This window comes from Scardinius erythrophthalmus (genome assembly GCF_964197995.2).
Source record: "Scardinius erythrophthalmus genome assembly, chromosome: 9".
Lineage (NCBI taxonomy): Eukaryota > Metazoa > Chordata > Actinopteri > Cypriniformes > Leuciscidae > Scardinius > Scardinius erythrophthalmus.
The window spans coordinates 10,580,901-10,604,305 of record NC_138229.1 but is presented as its reverse complement, the minus strand read 5'-3'; the positions used below and the strand labels follow the sequence as shown (position 1 = coordinate 10,604,305).

The following is a 23,405-nucleotide window of genomic DNA, read 5'->3' as shown; positions in this document are numbered from 1 at the left end:
GTTTTTTACCAATACCAAATTAAAAACATAAAGATTGGTTACATGATTATGTGTATTGATAAATTGTGTGTGCCCACATGATTGAGTCGTGAGAATAAATGTGCATAGGCATGTTTAAACACTCAGGACACTCAGGAAATTGTCCTTTACTTCACAGATACATGAAACTTTATTATGGAGCTGCACAGGATCAAAACAGCTTTGGTTATTCAGTCGCAATACACACCGATAGTCTGTTAATGTTGAATTTAAAATGCACAGACTAAACTTGGTCATACAGATGAACTTGTTAGTAATGATCAATCTTATCAATGGGGATTTAACAACGATTACTCGTATAGTCAAAACAGACATGTTACAGAGAAACCGACCCATCACATAGAATATGTTTATAACTTTTTTTTATCATATCACTTTTACAGCATATCCCCTAATGAATCTTCAGGACCACAGCAGATAGCTCTGGAACAGCCTCCTATACGTTTACTTGTTGATGTATGAGCTGCTATTTGGGTGAGGCTACATTAATATCTGTATTAGTAGATGACTTGCATATCCACATAGAGCGCCAGGATATGTAGAATCTAATTTCGTTTGATGCTTCTTATTAAAATAAGTGATTGTTTATTGCTCTTGTGGATGTTCACTGATCTGAACTCCTCCTTATGCTCATGAAACTTCTAGATAACAGCATGGAGATCAGACTGTAATTGGCCAGAATCAGACAATAACAACTCAGCCTTTATTTGTTTACATTTTCTATGCACAAGTTTGCTATAAGTTCATAAAGCACAACTGCACAAGTCTTGCATGCATTTCTACTTGCTATCCACACTTTTTGTGTGCACAGATTAAATTTAATACCAAATGAAAGTGGTAGTGCTTCTTAAGAGTTTTAGTCTTATAATAAAAGTTCAGGTCAAGTTGAACATCATTATTTAATGTTTTGATTTATAATATGTTACATTGGCTTGGAAAGGCAGAAATTTTCTCCTCATGTTCTTGTGTGGGTCTCTGATAATCAGAAAAAAACTGTAGTTGTCACACATAACCTGTAGTAGAACACAGTTCTAAATCTTAAATAACAAAACACATACATATTAATTAAATAAATTCAGGTCCAATTATACATTTAAAACCAATCAGGCCTTAGTTGAAATGTCTGTGCGATATGCAAACAGCAATGATGAGAGAGTAATTAAGAAAATGTTGAAGAAAAATAGAATGTGCTTTCATATTCACACAGAACTAAAACAGTACACAATTCCTAATTACTACTGAATATAGTCCAATCATTTTACAGACAAAATAGTTTCTTTAGAACATAGATCTTCTCAGACATGGGATCATAGTTTATATACAACCAAGAGAGAGAAACAGAAAGGAAGTATCACTGTGGCAGGACTTTGAGCATAGCGTTCACTTCCTCGGCTACAGTCGTCAGTGCAAACTCAAACTGATCCTGAGGAGGACACAGAGTATGTTTCAGTATGAAAGATATTGTGTCTTTTTCAGTGTAAGAATGTCTTTATGTATTCACATACCTTAGTCTGAACCATGCTGGGTCTCTGGTCTCTCAGGTGTTCCAGCGTAGCAGCAATATCTATCTCTTTTGCACCTGTAAAGCACAGAATCGATATTTATATCAGATCAGTTTTTACGCTGACTGTCCACAATGTGCAAAGCATCACTTAACACCCACTGATATCTGATCCTCTGCTTTCTTTGTCTTTACCTTTGGCCATTTTATTCAACACCATGTCAATCAAAATGTACGTCCCAGTCCGTCCAGCTCCGTCACTGATGGATAAAAGAAAACAGCAACATAAAAAAACAATAAAAAGCCAAAATACTGAAACACACCATGACATATTACAGGAACTTTTGAACAGGAAGTTTCTGTTAGCGCTGTCAGACTGATCTGTCGCAGAACTGTTTTCAGATTTTATAGTGTCGACTATCTAAAAACAAGCTTTTAACCATTGGTCAAAATGTAACAACTTGTTCTGCCTCTCACACGACTTTGCTTTCCCGCTGACGTCATCATGAGAGCATGAGCATGGAAAACAGCCAAACGTGTTTTCTTCCAACCGTCTGTCTTTTGCTAGTTGCGGCCAGCACATGAAATTAGTGTAGCAAACACAGAGATGGCGAGTAGGTGCGCTTTCAGCTGTCACCCTCTTAAAACCCTGTTTCCTAATATCATTATTTAACATCATGCTTGCTTTTGTTCATTTAGTGAACAATTGTGTTGAATACATGTTTTATTTACTGTATTTTACTTCTTGCATTAAATATTGAAATCTAGTTGACCACAGAGGCTGTTTTAAGGCTTTTCTGGCTGAAAAAGGGCACGAATATCAGTATATATATCAGAAAGCACAATTTTTGTGTGTGTGTGTGTGTGTGAATGTTTTTTACTTGCCTGCAGTGAACAATGACAGGACAGGACCTTCCACGGTAGCATTTGTTTACTTTCCTATTAGAAAGAAGACATACATACAATCATAAACACACAAACACATACACACAGATATATGAAACTTCAGAGATTTCAGATGCAGCTAAATTCTACAGAAGAAATTAATTTTTAAAAACGAAATCTACACTACTGTTCAACAGTTTATGGTCGGTAAGATTTCTCGTATGCTTTAGAGTCTCTGATGTTCACCAAGGCTGCAAGTCAAAAGGCAATATTGTGAAATATTATTTCAATATACTACTGTAATGACAAAGCTGAATTTTCAGCATCATTACTCCAGTTTTCAGAGTCACATTATCCTTCAGAAATCATTCTATTACACTCAACATTATGCTGCTTCATATTTTTGTGTAAACCATGATTCATTGTTTCAGGATTCTTTGATGAATAGAAAGTTTTAAAAAATAACAGCATTTATTTGAAATTGAAATCTTTTGTAACATTATAAATGTCTTTACAGTCACTTTTGCATCCTTGCTGAATAAAAGTGTTTCTTAAAAAAATCTTACTGACCCCAAACTTTTGAACAGTAGTGTATATATATATAAAAAAAACAATTTAAGTTTTGACGTGATGATCATTATAAAAGATTTGGGGATTAAATAAGATTAATTATGCAGGACAAATCACACACGTGTTTGTTTGAATATGTCATGTTAAGGACTTTCCATTGTCTTCCATTGTTTTTATACTGTCCTAAGCTAACAATATTTTCTATCCCAACCCGAAACCTAACTCTGATACAAACCTCTCTGCATTCTTTTGTTTTCCATTTGAACATTATTCTATTAATTCATTCGTTTTTATTAATAAATTCTATTTACTTATCTATTTTGATCAGCACAATGTAGACAAAACCTGACCCACACAAACACACACACAGCCACATTAGCTTCTGCCATGTTACTGGTTTGGACTTATAAACACTGCTGGTGGTTTTGTGCAGATCAGCAATAACATGGGTGGGGCCAGGAGCAACCAAACAACAATTCTGACTGAAGAAAAACTGAAAATATAAGAAAGACAGAGAGAACAGAGGTACACAGAGAACTGTGGGTAAGAGGCAAAGAAAAGGTGGAAATCATAGGTCAGAGCTTAGAGGTTAGCAGGCAGAAAGGTTGATCAAAGATTGAGGGAGGAGAGAGGTTGAGGGAGTGGGCTGGTATCCCAGGGTGCAGTTGGATGCAGAGTCGCAGTTGTCAATGATCACTTTTGTGACTATGCAACTGGAGCCAGTGAACTAGCTGCACGACCACAAAAATGACACTGGCAACCGCTCAGGAGCTGACACACACACACACGCACGCACACACACGCTCGCAAAACACATTCGCACACTCTCGCACCTGCGGAAGTCGAGCAGGGTTTGGCTGATTTCGGGCGTTCTGTCGTTCAGCCAGGTGTGATAATGAAACTGTGTGACCGTACGAGTCTCATTAGTCTGCATGTTCTTCAAGTAAAAGCTCCGAACCAGGAAGTCCTCACACCACACATGCTCAGAAACTAGATTTACCTAAATCAACACACATATGAGAAAAAAAACTAGTCATGTTATTATACCTAACAACACCACACACAGCTGTGCAAATATCATTAGATATAGAGGGATGATTAAAGAATATAGTCACTGTTTTGTCTCATTAGTGTTCTGCATTTGCATAAAATTGTAGCTATTATCACATGAGACCTTAAAGGGATACTCAACTCAAAAATCTAAAATCTGAGATATTTGTCTGATATTTGATCTAATGTTCATATTTCTCAAAATATCTTCTTTTATGTTCCACAGAATGAAGAAACTAAATTAAAATTCTCAATCTAAAAATTTAACTTTGTATATTAAATTCTTAACATTAAAACAATCTGAACATTTTGAAAGCAAGCCATATGAAGCCTTATGCCTCTACTAGAAACACACACAAGATGAGACACAATGTGAAAACGGCCTGTTTTTAAATGCACTGGCCTGTTTTTTTTATAATAAATGTGCATATATGTCATATAATCACACGTTCATTTTACAATATGCATTTACTCGGCAATAAATTGCTAAATTTAGTGTGCTAACCAGTTGCTTTGCATTTAAAAAAACAACGATAAAACATTTTAAAACAATTTTGTTTTATTCATAGCCTATAATTTCAACCGTCTCCCACTAGTATTGATGGAATTATGTTAAATTACTTACGTTTTACTTAAAATATATTCGTTATTCTTCAATATATTTTTTACTTACATATTAACTCATTTCAGTCATATGCCATATTTATAATCATCCGCAGGGCAAAGAAAGTGAATACAAAAACATATGGACAAAAAAAGCAAGAAAAAAAATGATCACTGGATTTGATCAATACCAGGTCCCAGATATTTTTGTTGTCATTTTAGCAAGTTAGCACAAGGCATTTATACTGTGTATATTTAATCCACAATCTACAATCCATCTCTGTTTATAGTGCCACTATATTGAGATGAATTGAGGAATAAAATACATTTATAAATGTCCACTTTGCCCTGCTGATTGTCATAAATATGGCGGATGGGCTGTAAAAGTCATGTGACTGAAACAAAAGGTAGTTGAAGCTGAATGAAACTGCTGTACTGTGTCAAATGCAGGGTGATTGAATGAAATCCTATCAGTAGAGCAGAACAAATGTGTCTAAATATGACAGAAAACTCTGTCTAAGTGTAACTGGTCCTACTCGCACCGTTCTGAGCGGGACTCAAACCAGCGTCTCCAGCATGGAAGGCAGGCGCACTGACAAGTACACTAAAGGCCGCAGCCTCTAGCATCAGTCGCTAGCGCGCCTCTTGAGGCCAGGGGAGTGAAGTTTACTGCACACCTCCGTTGCATAAACTGATTCTTTTGTTAGATATTCTACCACCAAAACAGCAGAACAAAAACCCACAAGCAGTCGCCCTTACACAAGTAGAGTCGTCCCTCTACTCTGCAAGGAGAATATTTGTGCGTACGGTACCTCATAAATGTGATAGAGGTTGGAGCCTTCATCGGGCCAGTAGTGGTAACACTGTTTCACACCGTTCTCAGTGAGAGGAGTCAACATGACAATCACCACACACCCGCTCTCCCAGACCATCTGCAAGAGAACACACACAATGTTACACACACACTGCATGACCATCTGCAAGAGAACACACATTACACAAACAAGTCCTCTACACACTCTTCCTGACCATCTGTAACACACACACAGGATCTCCCAGACCTTGTGCTAGAGAACTCACATGACCACACTCTCTGACCATCTATGTCAGATTACAAACAAATAATGCAGTTTACCTGCCAGAAGTCAGCCACGGTGGAGGGCAGCGGGCCCTGAGTGGCGATGTACGCGGGGTTACGGGGGTCATGATCCATCTGAGAGAGAGAGCATCACATGCAGTCTGGCTGTATATGGTTTAAATGATATATATGTAAATTATACGACGGAATGAGCAATCAAAACACAAAGAATGAATTGTGCCATTTATTTGCATGCACAGTCTGCATCGTTATAGTACCCAATTCACTTATGCAAATCAGCTAATGCAGCCCATAACATCTCTACTGCACACAATGTGCACGATGCAATTTCACATATTGCACATTAGTTCTGAGTGTTAGGCTGATTGCCCACTTTTCTGTTGATAAAACTAATGCTGTGTCCAAAATCTCATACTGTAGTACGTACTACATTGGTTTAGAACTTACTTCTCAACCGTTTAAAAAAAGTATGTAATCTATATAGTATGAATGTGGGTAGTATTAGTGAAATCTACATCACCATGTTGTCATTGTCATGTGACCTACGGCATCAGTTGCATTAACTGATGGCAAATAGCGCTGAGTAACCTATGGGTTAAGTGTCTTCCTTAAGGGCACAGTGGTAATAAAGCAGGTCTCAGTTGTTTGCCTTAACTGGTCCACAGACAGGTAATCAATGCCTTCTATCCGAAGTAATTTACGCTGAGTATTTTCTACATGTGCAGTCACCCTGGAGCAACCAGGGTCAAAGTTTCGTACACCTAGTGTTTTATCCAGTTTGTGATGTAATGTGTGGTTTGCACTGTAGTTTGTAGTGTGCAGTTTGAGGAGTTTTGCGGAAGTATGTAGTTTGGGCTCACGATTGGGCTGGCATTGATGTAGTCCGAGTTGCCTTGATTGTTCTCCAACTTCAGAGTTATTCTGCAATGATCATCTAAACAAAAAACACATTTTATTTTCCCATTTGAAAAGCTCAATTAAAGCATGGGAATTCATTAACACACCAATGGTTACAGGACATAAATAAACAAATTTGTGTGTTTGACTCACAGGCTATGACTGTGCTTGTGCGGTTTTTCTTGACGTTGCCGTCTCTGTGTCCGATGGTGGTGGTGTTGGGCTCGGCCTGGTACGCACAGAGAGCCTCCCACTCGGACTCCAAACGATTCTTGTTTTTCAGGTGGTCTTCCATATATGCCTACAAGTGTACATAGAAGAACATACAAGATGTTTTTGCATGGCTTTTGGAAAATTACCCTTCAGTTCACAAGTTTTGGGGTCTGTAAGTTTTTTTTTTTTAATAATTCATACTTTTATTAAAGGTGCATTAAATTGATCAAAAGTGACAGTTAACAATGTTGCAAATGAATTATATTTTTATATATGCTGTTCTTTTGAACTTTCTATTCATCAAAGAACCCTGAAAAAAGTATCATGCTATCCACAAAAATATTAAGCAGCACGGCTTGTTTTCAACATTGGTAATAATAAGAAATGTTTTTTGAGCATCAAATCAGCATATTATAATGATTTCTGAAGGATCATGTGACACTGAAGACGGGAGTAATGATGCTGAAAATTCAGATTTTTAAATATATTAAAATAGAAAACTAATAATATTTCACAATATTATTGTTTTTCTGTATTTTTAATCAAATAAATGCAGCTTTGGTGAGACTTATTTAAAAAAAATTGTAATAAATTACAAAAATAAAATTTTTACATTAAATGTTAATTAAATTATTAAATTATCCCCAAAAAAGTTTGAATATAATTTTTACGTTTATATTTGCAAGTGAATGGCGTATATTTGAATATTTCCAATGGCGTTGAATAAATGCATCTGTGTTACATTTTTAAACTTTCCCAGTTTGTGTTTGTTTGCGTGTGTACCAGTATCATGTGACCAGTAGAGATGTCCATGTTGGAGTGGACGGGCTCTTCGCTCCAGGAGGAGGTGCTGGTGCGAGCAGAGGGACTCGGCATAGGGCCCTCACTCAGCTGAGAGGACACGCTATTTATACGAGAAGAGTGAATAGGATCTGACTTCTCAACAGGAGGCTTCACTGCCATTCGCTGCCTGCACAGTTCCTAGAGAGAGATGGATATTTCATACATCAAAGAAAATCTCAAACGAACAGCTCTACAAACACACACACACACACGTTTGTACCTGGTAGGTAGCAGTGGAATCAGTGGTGGGCTCTGAGCCGAGGTTGGTGAGCTTCTCTTTGAGTTTGTGATGAGAGCGGTGACGCAGACAGTAAACCACACTGGACGCCAGCAACACTCCAGCGATGCAGATGATGGAAATCACAGTCAGAATCAGAAACTTCAGAGACTCAGAGCGGCTGTACTTGGTGGGAATCTGATTCAGTTTACTCCTCTATAGAGAAAGAGAAAGACAAGGAATCTAATTGCATTTATTTTCTAAAGTCTCAGATATATATAAAGAAAAGGATTCTGTAGCTGCTGTTAAAATGTGTTATCTGTTTTGTTCTTTATTTATTCTTCAGGCACTGGCAGAACCTTCTTGAGAATCTCCAGGCATTTTGAAGGTGACTCAGATCCTGTTGTAAACATGGGCAGCTTCATTTTATATGTTTAAGTGCCTCGAAACCTTCTTATGATTTATTAGATAAAGCATTGACTAATGCACTTCCGAGTTCTTGCAAGACTTATGGGGCTTCATTTTGCAAGTTCATTAGAGAACTGGCATGTTTTAAAGTTCTCCATATACGGTTCTACCAGTGTGGGGATCTGAGGAACCCCAAATGGTGCCTCAATTTTTATTTTTACAGTGATTTGATTAACAACAGTTTTTATGCAGTATATGATACATTAAAATGTATTTGATTCTGTTTGAGGTGACAATGAGATGGAAAAAACTAGAAAGAATCTCACATCAGTGACTCCAGCCTCCACAATCTTGACTTTCGCTTCTTTTTCCAGTTCATCCTTTCGATGGACTGATGCAAGAGAAGAATTAGAATCAGAGGAGATCAGAGTATTCATAAATCTGAACAGAGACATTCATGGAAGAGTTTCTTGTCTCTTGTATATCATGTAATTGGTCAACTCTTACTAAACTAACCTGCTACATTAGCCACATCTGTTGTAGTGATGTTCTGAGCGTTCGGACGGACCTGAAACGTCACAGCTGGACTAACAACACTATACAAATACACAAACACACAACAACATATTTTGAGGAATCATGTTGGTGTCCAAAAACAAGAAATATACCCTCAGTTAGTGTTTTAACCATACATATAATAAATACAATAAATGGCACATTGAAAACCAAACAGTCATCCAATAAATTATTCTTAGACCTGTCTGAGCATTAAAGTCACGACTGATATACATCCAAGTGAAATAGATAATGCATAAAAAGAAAAAGACAAAAATGTAGTGCGGGGACTTGGTTCTATCCATTGGTCATTGATTGGATGGGGCAGATCTGAGTGGGCGGGGTTTAAGCGAACTAAATAATTGGAGAAGTCCGGCATACAAAAATAAGTTCAATTCATATTTGAATGAAAAAATTACGCCGTCAAAATGTAAAAAAAAAAAAAAAAATACATGAATCATTCGCAATAAGATAAATATAGATATGCGTACAAATAGATACTTTCTAAGCTTGCAATATATTTTAAACCCATTGTGGCTTTCCTTTTTGCAAGTTATCCTAATTTGAGAAATAGTTAACATACATGCATTGGAGACACCACAAGACGCAAACACACACTATCACGACTCACGAGAGCTCTGAGAAATCCGTCATTTGTATCTTCGCTTTATGAGCCACCAACTCCATCAGATACAATCCCTTATCTGTGGGAAGATTCCTGATCCAGAGAGAAAGAGAAACTTGATTCTGATCATAATACAATCACATTATTGTGAAGGGTTATGTCTTGTTGGGTTTGAGTTTGACATTAAGGGGCCGTTTTTACAACTAAAACCGGAAAACTTTTAAAGTGTTTTGGCAGTTCATTTACAAGACAATGTCGTTTTTGGGGCCTGAAATGCTAACTTTTGAAAACGGTTTTCGATAACCGTTATCGTCTCCATGTAATAATAATAATAATGTTATTTGAGCGTCAAATTAGACTATTAGAATGATTTCTGCAGGATCATGTGCCACTCAAGACTGGAGTAATGATGCTGAAAATTCAGCTTTGTCATCACAGGAATAAATTACATTTTAAACAGAAAAACTGTTATTTTAAATTTTAACAATATTTCACAGTATAACAGTTCATGCTGTATTATTGATCAAATAAATGCAACTTTGGTGTGGGAATTTTACCCAATGATCACAAATATCTATATTTTATATTTTAACACTATTGCTCTTATACTGATTGAATGCTTTGTCAATAATGTGTGGAGAACAGGCCAATAAAAGACTGAATTTAATTGAGAGAGAAAGAAAGAGAGGGAGAGAGAGGGTCTTACTCTGTGTCAGTAATAATGTATCCGTAGATGTCATTTTTAGCATTGCTCTGGACATCCAACTGAAGATCCTGTGTTTTCATGTTCTTGCGGTGTGGTGCAGGGTTTTCCTTCAGGCCAGAGGAGGGCGCTATAGCTGCTGCCTGCACCCAGCCCTCTACCTCCTCCACCCTCTCGATGGCCTTTTTCTGCATCCCCACCTCCCGGTGTGTTGTTCTGCTACGGACCTTCTCTACAGATACGCCCGGCCCCTTATCAACAGACTCTGGATCTGAGCTGGAGCTTTTATCCAGGTACTCCAGCAGCTTTCCCAAAAAGCCCACTTCCTGCTAAAACAGGAAATAAACACAAGCAGAACGTAAATCCATACTTGAAGGAAAATTCTAAGCACAATATTTGTTTTATATTTATATCATTTTCATTTTAGTGAAATGTAATTCAACATTCCGTCACTCCCCTGCAGGGAAATCTGAAAATCTGGTACACAATTTCGATTTGTTGCCTATATTAGATTTTTTTTTATGACAAGCTTACATCTTTTAAAGTAAAAACGGCTTTTGCTTTCTGCACCATCTTTAAAGGTCAGCAAAACATTGGGTTGAGCCTTCGTCCTTCATTACGACATTGAAAAGAGTCATGTGATCATGGTGGCGAGTCGATTTTTTCAGTGACGTACAAATCTCATTGACGGGAATATCCGATCTGTCCGCTTACATGGCAGACGCAAATGCATGAATTCGATTCACATCAGATTTATATCCACATATGAATGAGGCCTGAAACCGATCTGAGAATCTTCGGAGAATACCGAAATCCATGTGCTTTTTCCCTGCTTACACGTTCGTGGGTCATATACGAGCTCGGAATTGGGTCACTTGAACAATGTAATGTAAATGTGACCTAAGAGTGGACAGAAAACGTCTGCTTTGTGTTCTTGCGTGAAGTATGTTTCTGACCTTCAACCAACACTAGTACTACCTTGTTGTCCATGGTTCTCTTCTCCTCTACTGTCTGTCCCTCTGAAAGAGAAACATCATGATTGTTAAATATGTTAGTCTACGTATGAGTGATGAAAGACTTGGTTTTGCTTCAGATGATGTTACCTGTCACAGGCATGATGGTTTGGACTGTCTTTTGAGTGACAGATGAACTTTCCTCATCCACCTCCGTCTGCTTCTGAGCACTGTCTTTAGGGATCTGTTCCATTGCATCGCTCTCAGGATGCTGGTCCTCATACTGCATGTCTTCTGCCTCGTCCTCAGGACGCCACTGTGTCTCCAGGTCTCTGGGCATCTCTCCCTGACCGGCCTGCTGTTCCACCACCTGCAGAGCGTCTGCGATAAGAACAGCAAGCTTATCCAGATCTGTTGTCTTTAGACTCTTCACATCCACACTGTGTCTTCCCACATTCCGCAGAACTTTCCAGATGAAGGATTCTGTGAGAAAGTTTTTTAACATAATTTTTAAGGCAAATTTGCAGTGAATAACGACTTAACCCTCTACTGCATAGATATATTAAGGAAATGTTTAATGTCTTGGATAAAAGGGACCTCATTACTAAAAAAATATTTTTTTATATATATATACAGTATATACATGTATGTATATATATATATATATATAGCACACTGCAGAGCGGAGTTCTTTAAAAGCGGAATGGTTGAAAAACAAATCACAGATGCTGAAACACACAGACGCAGTGGCGTCCAATAATAATAAAGGACCGGGATTATCCGTTTTATAAAAAAAGATTTTCAAATGATTTACTATAATGAGGAAATATCATGAAATAGAAGGTTAAAGGGATAGTTCATTTTGAAATTAAATTTTGGTATGTTTTAGCTTACCTCAAGGGCATCCAAGATGTAGGTGTCTTTGTTTCCGCAGTAGTTTCAATTTTGATATTTTTAGGTCAAACCGTTCTTGTCTGTCAGTCATATAATGCAGGTCTATGGTCACTATCTCAAAGACCATGCACAAAGTCCAAATTAAACAATTCCCCATCGTAAGCACACATTGATGGCCTAAGACACGAAACGAGCGGTTTGTGTGAGAAAACGAACAGTATTTATATCGTTTTTACCTCTTATAACACGATGGGGAATTGTTTTAATTTGGACTCTGTGCATGCTCTTTGAGGTGGTGACCATAGACCTGCATTATATGACTGACAGACAAGAACGGTTTGACCTAAAAATATCAAAATTGAAACTACTGCGGAAACAAAGACACCTACATCTTGGATGCCCTTGAGGTAAGCTAAAACATACCAAAATTTAATTTCAAAGTGAACTATCCCTTTAAGGGTTCACTTTTTGTTCCACTAGTAAAATTGCCAGAAAAAAATTATACTTATTACTTATAGCTCTCTCTTCACATTAAACTGGGCTTGACTAAGCTTGACAGACTCGGGTTACTGGCTACTGTTGAAAAGAAAAGCTTTGATATTCTCTTTTGAATTCTATTTTGATATCTCGATATCTCGTTTTGTGTTTCACTTTCAGATGACATTAGTAAATGTAGAGGAGAGGAGAGGAGAGGAGAGGAGAGGAGAGGAGAGGAGAGGAGAGGAGAGGAGAGGAGAGGAGAGGAGAGGAGAGGAGAGGAGAGGAGAGAAGACAAGACAAGACAAGAGAAGAGAAGAGAAGAGAAGAGAAGAGAAGAGAAGAGAAGAGAAGAGAAGAGAAGAGAAGAGAAGAGAAGAGAAGAGAAGAGAAGAGAAGAGAAGAGAAGAGAAGAGAAGAGAAGAGAAGAGAAGAGAAGAGAAGAGAAGAGATTATACCATCCACGGGTGTAAGAGAGTCTTTTAAGAAGAGCCGGTCCGCTCTGGATCTTTCCCCCAGAGGCGGTTTGTTCTTGGAAAGATAGTTCTGAAGTGCGGCCCTGAGCAGGTCTAACCCCTCTCCCTGCTGAGGAGCGTGCGCCGCATCGCTCTGGTATCGGCTGAGGTCGGGGTAAGACTGTGATTGATAGGGCATCTCTGGAATGAACTCAGGAGGGGAGGAGTCAGCGACAGGGCGTGGTTCTCCAGGGCGATAATACTGAAGCTCCGCCCCCTACACCGGATAAACATTTATAACAGCTTATAACTAATAGATTGGTAAATCACACTTGCTGATGTTTATGAATGTATACCAAATTGTAAATGTTCCTATTCAGCCTGCCAGGTTAATAATTTTGCACATTATTGGGCCTATTCATATTCATTTCATGTTTGATCTCAAAGAAATTTGTTTACTTTTATATTTAAAAAATGTTTATGTCCAATGTAAATATCAATCCTGAGGCAGAGCCACGGCCATTGGACACACACACACACACACACACACACACCTGACTCACTTTGTGTGATGTTTTTGGTAGCAGTCCCAGGTGCTGCAGGTATTTCAGAGTCTTCCTAACCTCAGCCTCTGGTGATTTCATTCTCCTGTCTCCAACAGCAGGTCCATAACCCTGCAGCCTGTCAGAATATCAAGATATGAACCACGACTGCAGAAATCACTAGAGGAATCATGGCCATGGGTAATTATCAAAGGTAACTACATTTTGCATTCTTTTTATTTCTCATAATGTACATAGCAATAGGGAAGAAAAGATTATCGCAATTTCCATTTCATGACAACTTTTAAAAAAGATCCTATTTGTGATTTTTCTTTCCTCTGGCTATAAGTGAACAAACTAACTGGCAAATGTTTTACCTGGGCTCTGGTAATGGAAGGGAAACTTTGCGTAGTTTGGAGAACTCGTTCGTTAAAACCTGTTGAGTGACGTCATCTTCCCAAGACAGCCCTGCAGGAACAGAATCAAAGCAGGAGATATTGACATGTGAAATGAACTCTGGGTAAAACTCCACACGCACATCTTACATCAACCGTCACACACACTGAGCCTCTGATTGGATCCTCGAACGCTGAGGAGCTCTAGGAGGAGCCTTTATAACCATGGCGACAGTGATGTGTGCAGTTGCTATGGTGACATTATTGCACTTACCTCTGTGTGCCAGTCTCTGAAGGAGTATGCGGAATCTCTGTACCGTTGCTGGCGTGACGTCGTATGTGTAGACTTCTGTTAATGGAGCAGCCTCGCAGCGGCCTAACATGCCATCTACAGAGAAAATCAAATCAAGAACCTCTTCAGACTGACAATTATGTGCACTCTTCATGGTGTGTGTGTGTGTATTTTTAGATCCATTAAGAGTCTCAGCTTATTAGAGACAGTAGCTAGGGGCGACTGAGACAGTCCCCGACACTTGCCTGATAGTAGGCTCACACCATGAGAGATTACATTTGCATCTCTATTTTACACTCACAAGAGAGAAAAAAAAGCATTTCTCTGTCCTGTCAATTTGTCATTCATTACATACGCACAGAGGTTAGCCAATCATAACAGAGGTCATTTCTATATGTAAATGAAATGTTTTTGATTGGTTAACCTATGTATTGAGTGACTGTATTAATAATTCTTATCAACGGAGTAGAAAAAAAGTCTGTTTAATTCTAAGGGTGAGAAAGAGGGAAGAAAGTAGAGGTAAAAATATATTATTTACTACTACTATACTACTATAACATGTATGTTCTGATTTGGTTTAGTTTCATTATGTTTTGGCTCCCTGTTCTAGTTTGCTTGTGTTCCCTAGTTTTCCCTCCGTGATTGTTAGTTAGTTCTACGCACCTGTTTCTGTTCAGTTGATTACTCTCCCTTGTATTTAAGCCCTCAGTTTCCTTTGTTTCTTTGTCTGGTATTGTTTATGTTAAGCATTCTTGAGCTTCTTCCCTGTGATTCTCCTATGTGTTCCTAGTGGAATTTGCTATTAAAGACTCCTTTTGTTATCCTTTGTGATTGTGCGCTTACACAGTCTACACAAGCGCTTACTACAGCCTACACAGCACCTGCCAACTACTTACTACTTTAGTGCAATAATTTTATATTAAAATTTGAAATATCAATTAAGTAATTATTCAACTCCTTCATCGCAAGCATCTTTAGCACTTGGTAGAACACCCTTTTGCTTTTATGGCCTGCTGCAAGCGAGATGTATAACCAGACACCAGCTTCTGGCAGCGTTTCTGAGGAATCTTAGCCTCATAGTTATATGAGTTATAATTATATATAACAATTTAAAAGAAACACACACTCGCATCAAATACGAGTAAGAAAGTAGGTTAAGTCTGATCGGCTAATTCTGCCTGAACATGTGATGTGTAAAATTTCATTCATATTTGTGGCGAGCAGTACGAGGTCGAGGGCCGTACAAGACCACAGGTGTCACTCATTATTAATCACGCCACCGGCCTCGCGCCGTCCTCCCACGGCCCTCAACCTCGTCACAATATCACCCTCTCATTGACTGCAACTGAGTGTGGGAACATATTGTGCCAACAAAAAACTATTAACTTTCAACCCACGTGGAGGTGAATTCGGAATGGTTGCTAAGCAACACAAAAACTATATTTAAAACAGCATGTGTGTGTTTGTTAGGGTGAGAGTTAAAATGCATTGTATTCAAAATGATGATAGACGGCATTAATCAAACGGCTTGAGATTAACAGAGACTGCAGGTATCGAATGTGTGTGACTGACTCACCATTAAGACATACTTCATAGTTCAGACACAGACCATCCTCAAACAGGCAGCCTGACAGAAAGAGAGAAAGAGAATTTTAAGAATTAGAAATAAAGGGCAGTTCACACCAAGGATGATACTTACAATGATGACAATCAGTTTTAACATTCATTCTTACTCTATGAGAATAGCAAAGTCCAGACCACAGCTATAACGATAGAAACAATACTGTTGGAATAACATTAGAAAAAAAACCACACTGACAGCCAATCAGAATCCGCCCGACTTTAAAGAGCTTGAGCATTTAAATCTAGTGTTGGTGTAGACGACAATATTGATATGCTTATAGATATCTTTATAGATGTGAATTGGCCTTAAAAAATGATTCAGTTTTACTTTTTAATTTTTTGGGGAGTGACACTCAGATCAAAATATCCCTATTAAAGGTATAGCGGAGGATTTTTTTACTTCCGGGTGGAATACCTATACTATTGGTCCTCCTAATTGTCAATCATTCTGGTGAATCAATCAAACTTTTCAAAAAGTGGAGAGGGCGGGTCTTATCTAAAATTCGGAAAGATCTTCCGCTATACCTTTAACTGACAAATATCCTTGAAATAGGTGTCCTGAAATAACACTCCTCTAGTTTTTTAGAGATCTCAACAATGTCTGAAACTGTTCCAATTTGATACCAAATTCTGAATCAAAAGAAGGAGAGCTCAATATGAACTTAAACATCTTTCAAATTCTATCTATGCATCTGAACTATCTCTCCTATTACTGTATTTCAACTATTTTATCAGAAACATTCGAGACAACGTTTATAATGTGAAGAAATACAACTGAGAACTACACTAACCCTCCTGAGCTATAAAAGAGCACATCTGAGCAATTAAATGTTCCTCTGGTTTGCTCGGTCTCAGTAATACAATGGTATCTTTGTGTGGTCTAAGAATAGGAGACATGTCTAATTTAGGGTTTAGAATAGGGGACGTGTTTAATTCAGGGTTTAGAATAGGGGACGTGTTTAATTCAGGGTTTAGAATAGGGGACGTGTCTAATTCAAGGTTTAGAATAGGGGCGTGGCTAATTTAGTAGGTAAGCCTGACAAAATAATGGCTAACATCCTTTTTAATTACTCCAGTGCTTGCTTTAAAGTCCTCATGTTAACTGCTGTGATTTGTTGTCACTATCTTCTTAATCAAACCAGCTGAGACAGATCTCAATCTCATCTCACCTGCATATGGACCAAAAACTGACCAGCCAAAAACCTCACAAAAGTGTGTAGCTGTTATGAGGTATTATGGGACTTACTGCAGTGTGTCTGACATTCACATTCACACATCATTCATAGTAAATTATTCGCACACAAACCCCCACACACCAAGTGTCTCAGCAGAAAATAGCAAATTCTCAGCCTCAGAAAATCTGTGTGTGGGGTTTAGCAGCATGTGTCCTCATTTACTCATGTATGATTAACAAACCGTGAATGGCTTCATCTAATTCTTCTTCACATCATCTCAGCGTAAAGACTGTCTGGATAAACGCAGTAAAATTCGAGTACTCCTTAAAAAAATGAATCGATTACAATTGACCAGTTTCAAACAACCGGCCAAATACAGTGTGTAATTCACATGTTTTGTGATCAAGAAATGACAGTCACGGTAGAATTTCAATTGCAAAGCAGTGGTCAGATTTTGTTGATAGCGTGATAGGATCTTCTGCGTTAAATATAGTTCGGCCAATATAATGGGATTCTAATATTGTGTTTCAAAGAGTAACAACAGTTGCCAGGCCATTAGCGTTCTTTGTAGGTCATCCACATATATATATATAATGCATGTTTCCCTTGTTATATTTCTATTAAACCCTCTCTGTTACTATGGATGCACGCTCATTTTCAGGGGAGGCGTTGTGACGCTGCAGTCACAGATCATGAGAATGACGGTGGACAGACTGTCTCCTCACTGACATCCTCTCAAATGATTCCACAGACACTCATCTTCTCAAATTATGAGCCAAAGAGTCCTGTGTGACCATGTCAGCTTCTGCATGAGGCAATGTCTGAGATTTGAGTGCAGATGCTGTTTAGTGTTTAGTAGTGTCCATAGCTTTATGACTAATGTGTTTAACAGCGAATGGATGGACAGATAATAAAATCTCTAAACACTGAAACGGCATTCATTATGAATTCTAACTTCCTGTAATAACTCACTAACTTCCTTTTTTATTGATAATTATTTCCAAAAGGTTAAAGTGCTTAATTTCATTTCACAATATAAACCTGCACCCTAGATCACTTTATTGCATTAGTACACAACTGCTGCCAATACTTTTGTTTAAATCAAAGCTTTATTCTTAATCCACCACAGACAAGGAAATAAAATTGATCAAATTAACACTAAAATATAATAAAAATGGCATAAAGCATATAGTGTCATTTAGAATGCTGGCATAAACAAACAAACAAACAAAAATATGGAATAAACTGGAATTTTACTATTAAATTGACCTGTTAAAGCAGCATTTTGTGTAATGATTTTGTATGTAGATAATCATACATGATATGATTATTGTGGTTTTATTGTGGTTTTATCTGTAACCACAATATCACTCTAAATTTTACCAGCATTGAAAACATTATTTCAAATGCGTCTGCATTAACTGTCTGTCTTTGAGCTGACAAACCTGTGTGTATCCACTGTAAATTAAGTATAAATTAAGATATTAAAGCATTTAATCTAATATTTGGCTCACTATTTGTAGTCATCTCACATCAGACTTAAAACAAACAGTTCTGCAAGGATATATTTCACTTCATGTTTGAACAGGAACTCCCTTGATCTCCTTCTGTTTTACTGTTTGAGCCCTAACCTTTTGACTGACTATAGTGGGCTATTATAATAGGCTAGTACAGACTATAATAGACTTATATCTTATCCATATCTATCTATCTATCTATCTATCTATCTATATACGTGTGTGTCAGTTTATAATGCAGTGAAATGAAAAGTGTGTATATGTGTGTCGTTGTCTTACTCATTCATGCGGTCTAGAGCGATCAAGTCAATATGAAATCAACACGCTGCTATCTGTTGCCATGGTTACAGTTGCTAATGACTGACAGGATGACCTTTTTCTGGGCTGGGTTTATGAATCACACAGACAGACCCCGTATAAACTCTATTATAGTGGCTTATGCTGTAATCTGTGATGCTTCATTTCCTGTGCTGCTGCAGACAGAGGCCCTACTGAACACACACACCATTCTCTAGATGTTCAGATGATTAAATAATATACATAATATGCATTCGCCAAGAAAAGTGAAAAACACAGGCCGTGTGTATACCGCCTCTCCAGCTCCAGACCCAGTTATGTAATGAGCGAAAAACCAGTGTAGAAAGTGCTACAGCTTCTCCGCTTCACATTACGGGACATGAAATCATTATATGTGGAGAATTACGCTATTTTAGAGACTAGAGGAAATGGACTATCAGTCTGTGCTGTGTTTTTTTTTTTTTTTGCAGAATGAAGCTTGATATTCCCTTCCACGTCGATTTCTTTATTGGTTCAGTATTGGAAGATGCAAGCATCTGCGCATCCACCAGTGGCGTAGCCACGGGTGTGCCAGGGTGTGCCGGTGCCACCCACAGTGGCAGCTGGCACACCTAAAAATGAATGCAGAATTATTTTTTATAGTCTCAATAAAAAATGTTTTACTAAACTTGGGCTATTGTTGTTTATTTAGAATATACTTTTTTTAAATCAACCCTTTCACGCGTAAGTTAAAAATATTTTAACTCCCTTGTTTCCATGGCGTGATGTCACGTGACACACCGCAGCCACAATAACTAACAGACGCAGCATTACCATGTCAACTATCTGATATTCCGATTCTTCGTTTAAAAAACTTTATAAATTATCTTGATCTATAACGAGATGAGCGCTGCAGTTCAGAGAGTCCTGTCAGCCGGATTTACAGCACCTGAATTCCACAGTTTCTCCCGAAATACATGAAAGTAAGTGGCTTGCCGCTTCCATAGACATCAATGTGTATTTTACAAACTGCAAATGTATCGTTTTACTAGTAGCCTACTTATGTGTATTTAAATGTCTGAAACATAAAATAAACATTATGTGGTTGAAAACACTGCATATTAGCTGTGATACTGTATGACAAGCGCTGAGCGCGTCCGTCTCTGGCTCAGGGCCAGCCAACGCGCGAAAGCAGTTTGGATAAGGGGTGCGTTTCACCAAAAGCATCGTTGGCCAACTATGGTCGCAAGTTCATCGCAATGTCCATTGAACTCTATTGGTAACGACGGAACTTGTGACCATAGTTGGCCAACGATGCTTTCGGGAAACGCACCCCAGGTTTGAATCTGGCAGTTCTGTGACGTCACTGAACATTCTAAATCATACTCAGCGGCAAATAATAATCCAATATGGTGCCATAACGCTGGTGTCCGGGATATGTGACGTGTGTGTGTTTTTTTTAAAGGACAAGTGAAATAGAATTGTACTTGCCCAACCGGACCCCTGATTAAAACAATTTTCAATATCAAAAAAATTAAATAATAAATAATGTAGCCTACTCAGTTACTAACGTAACCTCAGTTCCCTGAGAGTAGGGAAAGAGTATAGAGAGTAAATATTAGGGAAAGAAATGCCCTTTATAAAGCTAAAAAAAAATATTCTGATCAAAATTAAATTGTCAATGTTTCCTTACATCACTGTTGGAAAACACTCTTATCAGATTCTGAAGAACTTTTATTTTAAATAAATCTTAATTTTAAATCAGCCTACTTCAGTGTGATATTTTATCATATTATCATGCTTAACCCTGAGAATTTGAATAATTGAAATGTGATGATCAGATGCAGATATCTAAATCAGAGAATATCATATAGTTTCGGGAGGTTGGCGGGTGGATTATTTATTTTTAACAGCAGATTCGGGAGACTCAAAGTGCACCAGATTATTGAATTTATCTTTAAAATGTACAAAATTTTCATTTTGACCACCCAAGAGGTAACAAGCTGAAACCAACAAAAAAAAAACCGCACACACACACCCCCAAGAGCTTTGACAAAATTCGAACACAGTAAACAACAGATTTTTTTCAGCCACTATGTTATGACTGAGTTATTGGCGATCCTGATGTATAGTTAGCCTATATTTGATATAGTTTTATGGTTGTGTGGGGCATGGTTATGTGGTTATGGTTAATACTGTTGCACAGTAATCTGACAATAAATGTGGCACACCCAGATTTTCAGATGCACACCCAGAGTCTATTTTCTGGCTACGCTACTGGCATCCACCCGCCAGATAAACTCTTTTTCTGCCTAGAAAACACTCATGGGAAACGTATAAACCAGCGGAAAAGACAATTATTGATATGGCGCGCGATTCATCTCGCCCTTTCCCTACGGAAACGCACGCGCGCGCGCACACACACTATATTAAACACTCACCGAATTTTCGATCTGCCGCGGAGGCGAGACTGGCCCGAAACGCAAGGATGGCGAGAAACAGATGAAACGATTCCATCCTTCCGATCACGCGTCCATGTCACCTGCGCGTTATTAATCCATTTCCAGCAGTGCGTTTCCTTGTTTCCCGCGAGGTCTGATGTGATGGGGAATGGATGGAGACGGTGTGGAAATAGAGGAATTAATGGGAGAGAGCGAAAAAAAGAGAGGAAGAGACGTCAATCGTACGCAAAACCTGTCAGCGCTCACCGCAGTCCGCGCGCCGCGAGAATCAGCACTGAACAGCAACCCGCCACTGACGTCACGGACACACGCGCACACGAATACACTAGTGGTGGGTTCTCGGTAACGTACAAAATCAATACGTGAAATAAACTACAATATAAAAATGTATAAAATATTTAACAATTGGATTCTATTACAGATAGTTACCGTTTTTTGTACTAAAACAACCAAAACTGCAATAAAATAATAATAATAATAAAAAAAGTAAGTGACAAAAACACACGTAAATTACTAAAAAAAAAAAAAACTTTTTTTTTACAAATAAAATTAACCTTTTTTTTAAAATCATTTTAATATTTAAGATATTTTATATTAAGATATTTCTGATTTAAAATCTCATGTTCCAAGTGATATCTGACTGCATTTGTGTTTAAAATGACATGCTGTAGACGACAAACCACCAGCAGGCTATTTACTGGTACAGAATAAATTGTTTATTAAAAGAAAATGGTGGAAATAATCAAATACAGAGACTTTACAATCCTATATCCGATGGCAAATATCCTCTAAGGTAAGTATATTGTTGGTCATAAGGCACAGGAAATATATCTACATCAATAAGGCAAGCTCAGCACAGAGGGGTGCTCTGACTGCATCCGTTTGCTTTTTGTGATAAGTATTATTTCTAATAATAATAATAATAATAAGCATAATAAAATCTTTCATAATATACACAATAATTTATATAATAAAAACACAGTCTTGCTGAAAGGAATAAAGGTTTGACCATCTGCATACCATAAGCTCAGCTCAGTGACACTGCAGTAGATGAAACCACAACCTTCACTTGAGATCAGACCTAACACAAGACATTTTATATAACTCTGAGAGGCAGATGATGAAGGAAGCACAGCTGGGATGAGGTGGGTGAGTAGTGAACAAGTGTGTTTGGAAAAGGAGTGAACATGTGACTGAGTGCTATAGAAAAGCCAAACAAGAATCAGAGATATGGCAGCGTTAAATATGGCAGCGTTAAATATCCAGGGTCATGTGACAGCTAGTGCTGTGATGGTGGACGCTGAACCACACCAGAGAACATAGAAACACATACATATATGAACACTTGGGTGTGCAAAACATTTAGGTGCATTTTTGGTTTAATCACACACTTTGTAATGAGCAAAGCACTTTGGTAGATGTCATCTGTAGACATTATCAGAGATTCTAACACTTTCAAAGCAAGCGTGAGTTCGGTGCTTGTTTAACAAGAACTCTTAGGTTAATATTTATAAACTTTTCCAAATACGATTTTAACATTCCATGTATATTTATTTACAGTCAGATCTTAATTATATATATAATCTCTCCACCATTAATGTGAATGGTGGATGTTGTTAGAGTTTGCCACTCTTGGTTTAAAAGTCAACTAACCAATCCAACAGATACTGCTGAACCGTATCCCTTTAAAAATATCTCGAAACACTCTCATTCCCTTTCACTCTCTCATTCACTCTAAGTCAGTGCACATATAACATCAATAGAGCTTTTTTTTTACACACTATAAATCTGTTAAAAGTGATTAAAACTGAAGAACCAACTAATTTTGCCCACAGGCTTAACGCATGGCTTAAATATGGCTGAGGTTTGGAGTCTTGCGTAGGGATTTGTAGTTTTTTTAATATGTGTAGGCGGAAAAAGGTCAGTTCCTTTGATTAAGGGGATGTTCGCCTCTGTCCGTCCACTGTAAGCTCATACCTGACAAACAAACACACACACATTTATATAAAAATTTCAGGTGTCACGATCATGCACATTTTACAATGATATTCATGTCATTTATTTTATTGTGGCATTTTCACAAAAACTGTCAAGAAATGTATGGGTCATATATATATATAAAAGAACAAATATAGT

The 23,405-nt window shown here is 37.9% G+C and overlaps 2 protein-coding genes across 4 annotated transcripts in view; both read right to left on the bottom strand.

The window, feature by feature from the left end:
• Positions 1–141: 141 nt before the first annotated feature.
• On the bottom strand, positions 142–21,523 carry slco5a1b (solute carrier organic anion transporter family member 5A1b). The gene is made up of 23 exons (XM_081374311.1): positions 21,249–21,523; positions 15,793–15,843; positions 14,199–14,312; positions 13,907–13,997; positions 13,551–13,668; positions 12,991–13,264; positions 11,312–11,644; positions 11,187–11,227; positions 10,212–10,537; positions 9,512–9,598; positions 8,842–8,921; positions 8,652–8,716; positions 7,921–8,133; positions 7,641–7,838; positions 6,798–6,945; positions 6,608–6,681; positions 5,784–5,861; positions 5,461–5,580; positions 3,829–3,995; positions 2,426–2,479; positions 1,736–1,800; positions 1,545–1,618; positions 142–1,462 (listed from the first exon to the last, which is right to left on the bottom strand). The coding sequence occupies exons 1-23, from the start codon at positions 21,322–21,324 to the stop codon at positions 1,391–1,393; spliced, it is 2,919 nt and encodes a 972-aa protein (XP_081230437.1). The 5' UTR covers positions 21,325–21,523; the 3' UTR covers positions 142–1,390.
• A 447-nt stretch (positions 21,524–21,970) lies between these two features.
• The window catches only part of esyt2a (extended synaptotagmin-like protein 2a), a 28,607-nt gene continuing 27,172 nt past the window's right edge, over positions 21,971–23,405 (bottom strand). For all 3 annotated transcript variants that reach the window (XM_081374243.1, XM_081374244.1, XM_081374245.1), the window contains one exon: positions 21,971–23,246. In XM_081374243.1, the coding sequence (XP_081230369.1) occupies positions 23,204–23,246 (43 nt within the window). In that variant the 3' untranslated portion in view covers positions 21,971–23,203. The remainder of the gene's footprint in view (positions 23,247–23,405) is intronic.

What these genes read in the sequence shown, in the direction of transcription:
- slco5a1b (XM_081374311.1), bottom strand. Translation starts at nt 21,324, where the DNA reads ATGGAATCGTTTCATCTGTTTCTCGCCATCCTTGCGTTTCGGGCCAGT. An exon ending in AACCATCATGCCTGTGACAG is followed by an intron (nt 11,228 to 11,311) that starts GTAACATCATCT and finishes TTTCTCTTTCAG; the next exon opens with AGGGACAGACAGTAGAGGAG. An exon ending in AGATGTGGCTAATGTAGCAG is followed by an intron (nt 8,717 to 8,841) that starts GTTAGTTTAGTA and finishes CTCTTGCATCAG; the next exon opens with TCCATCGAAAGGATGAACTG.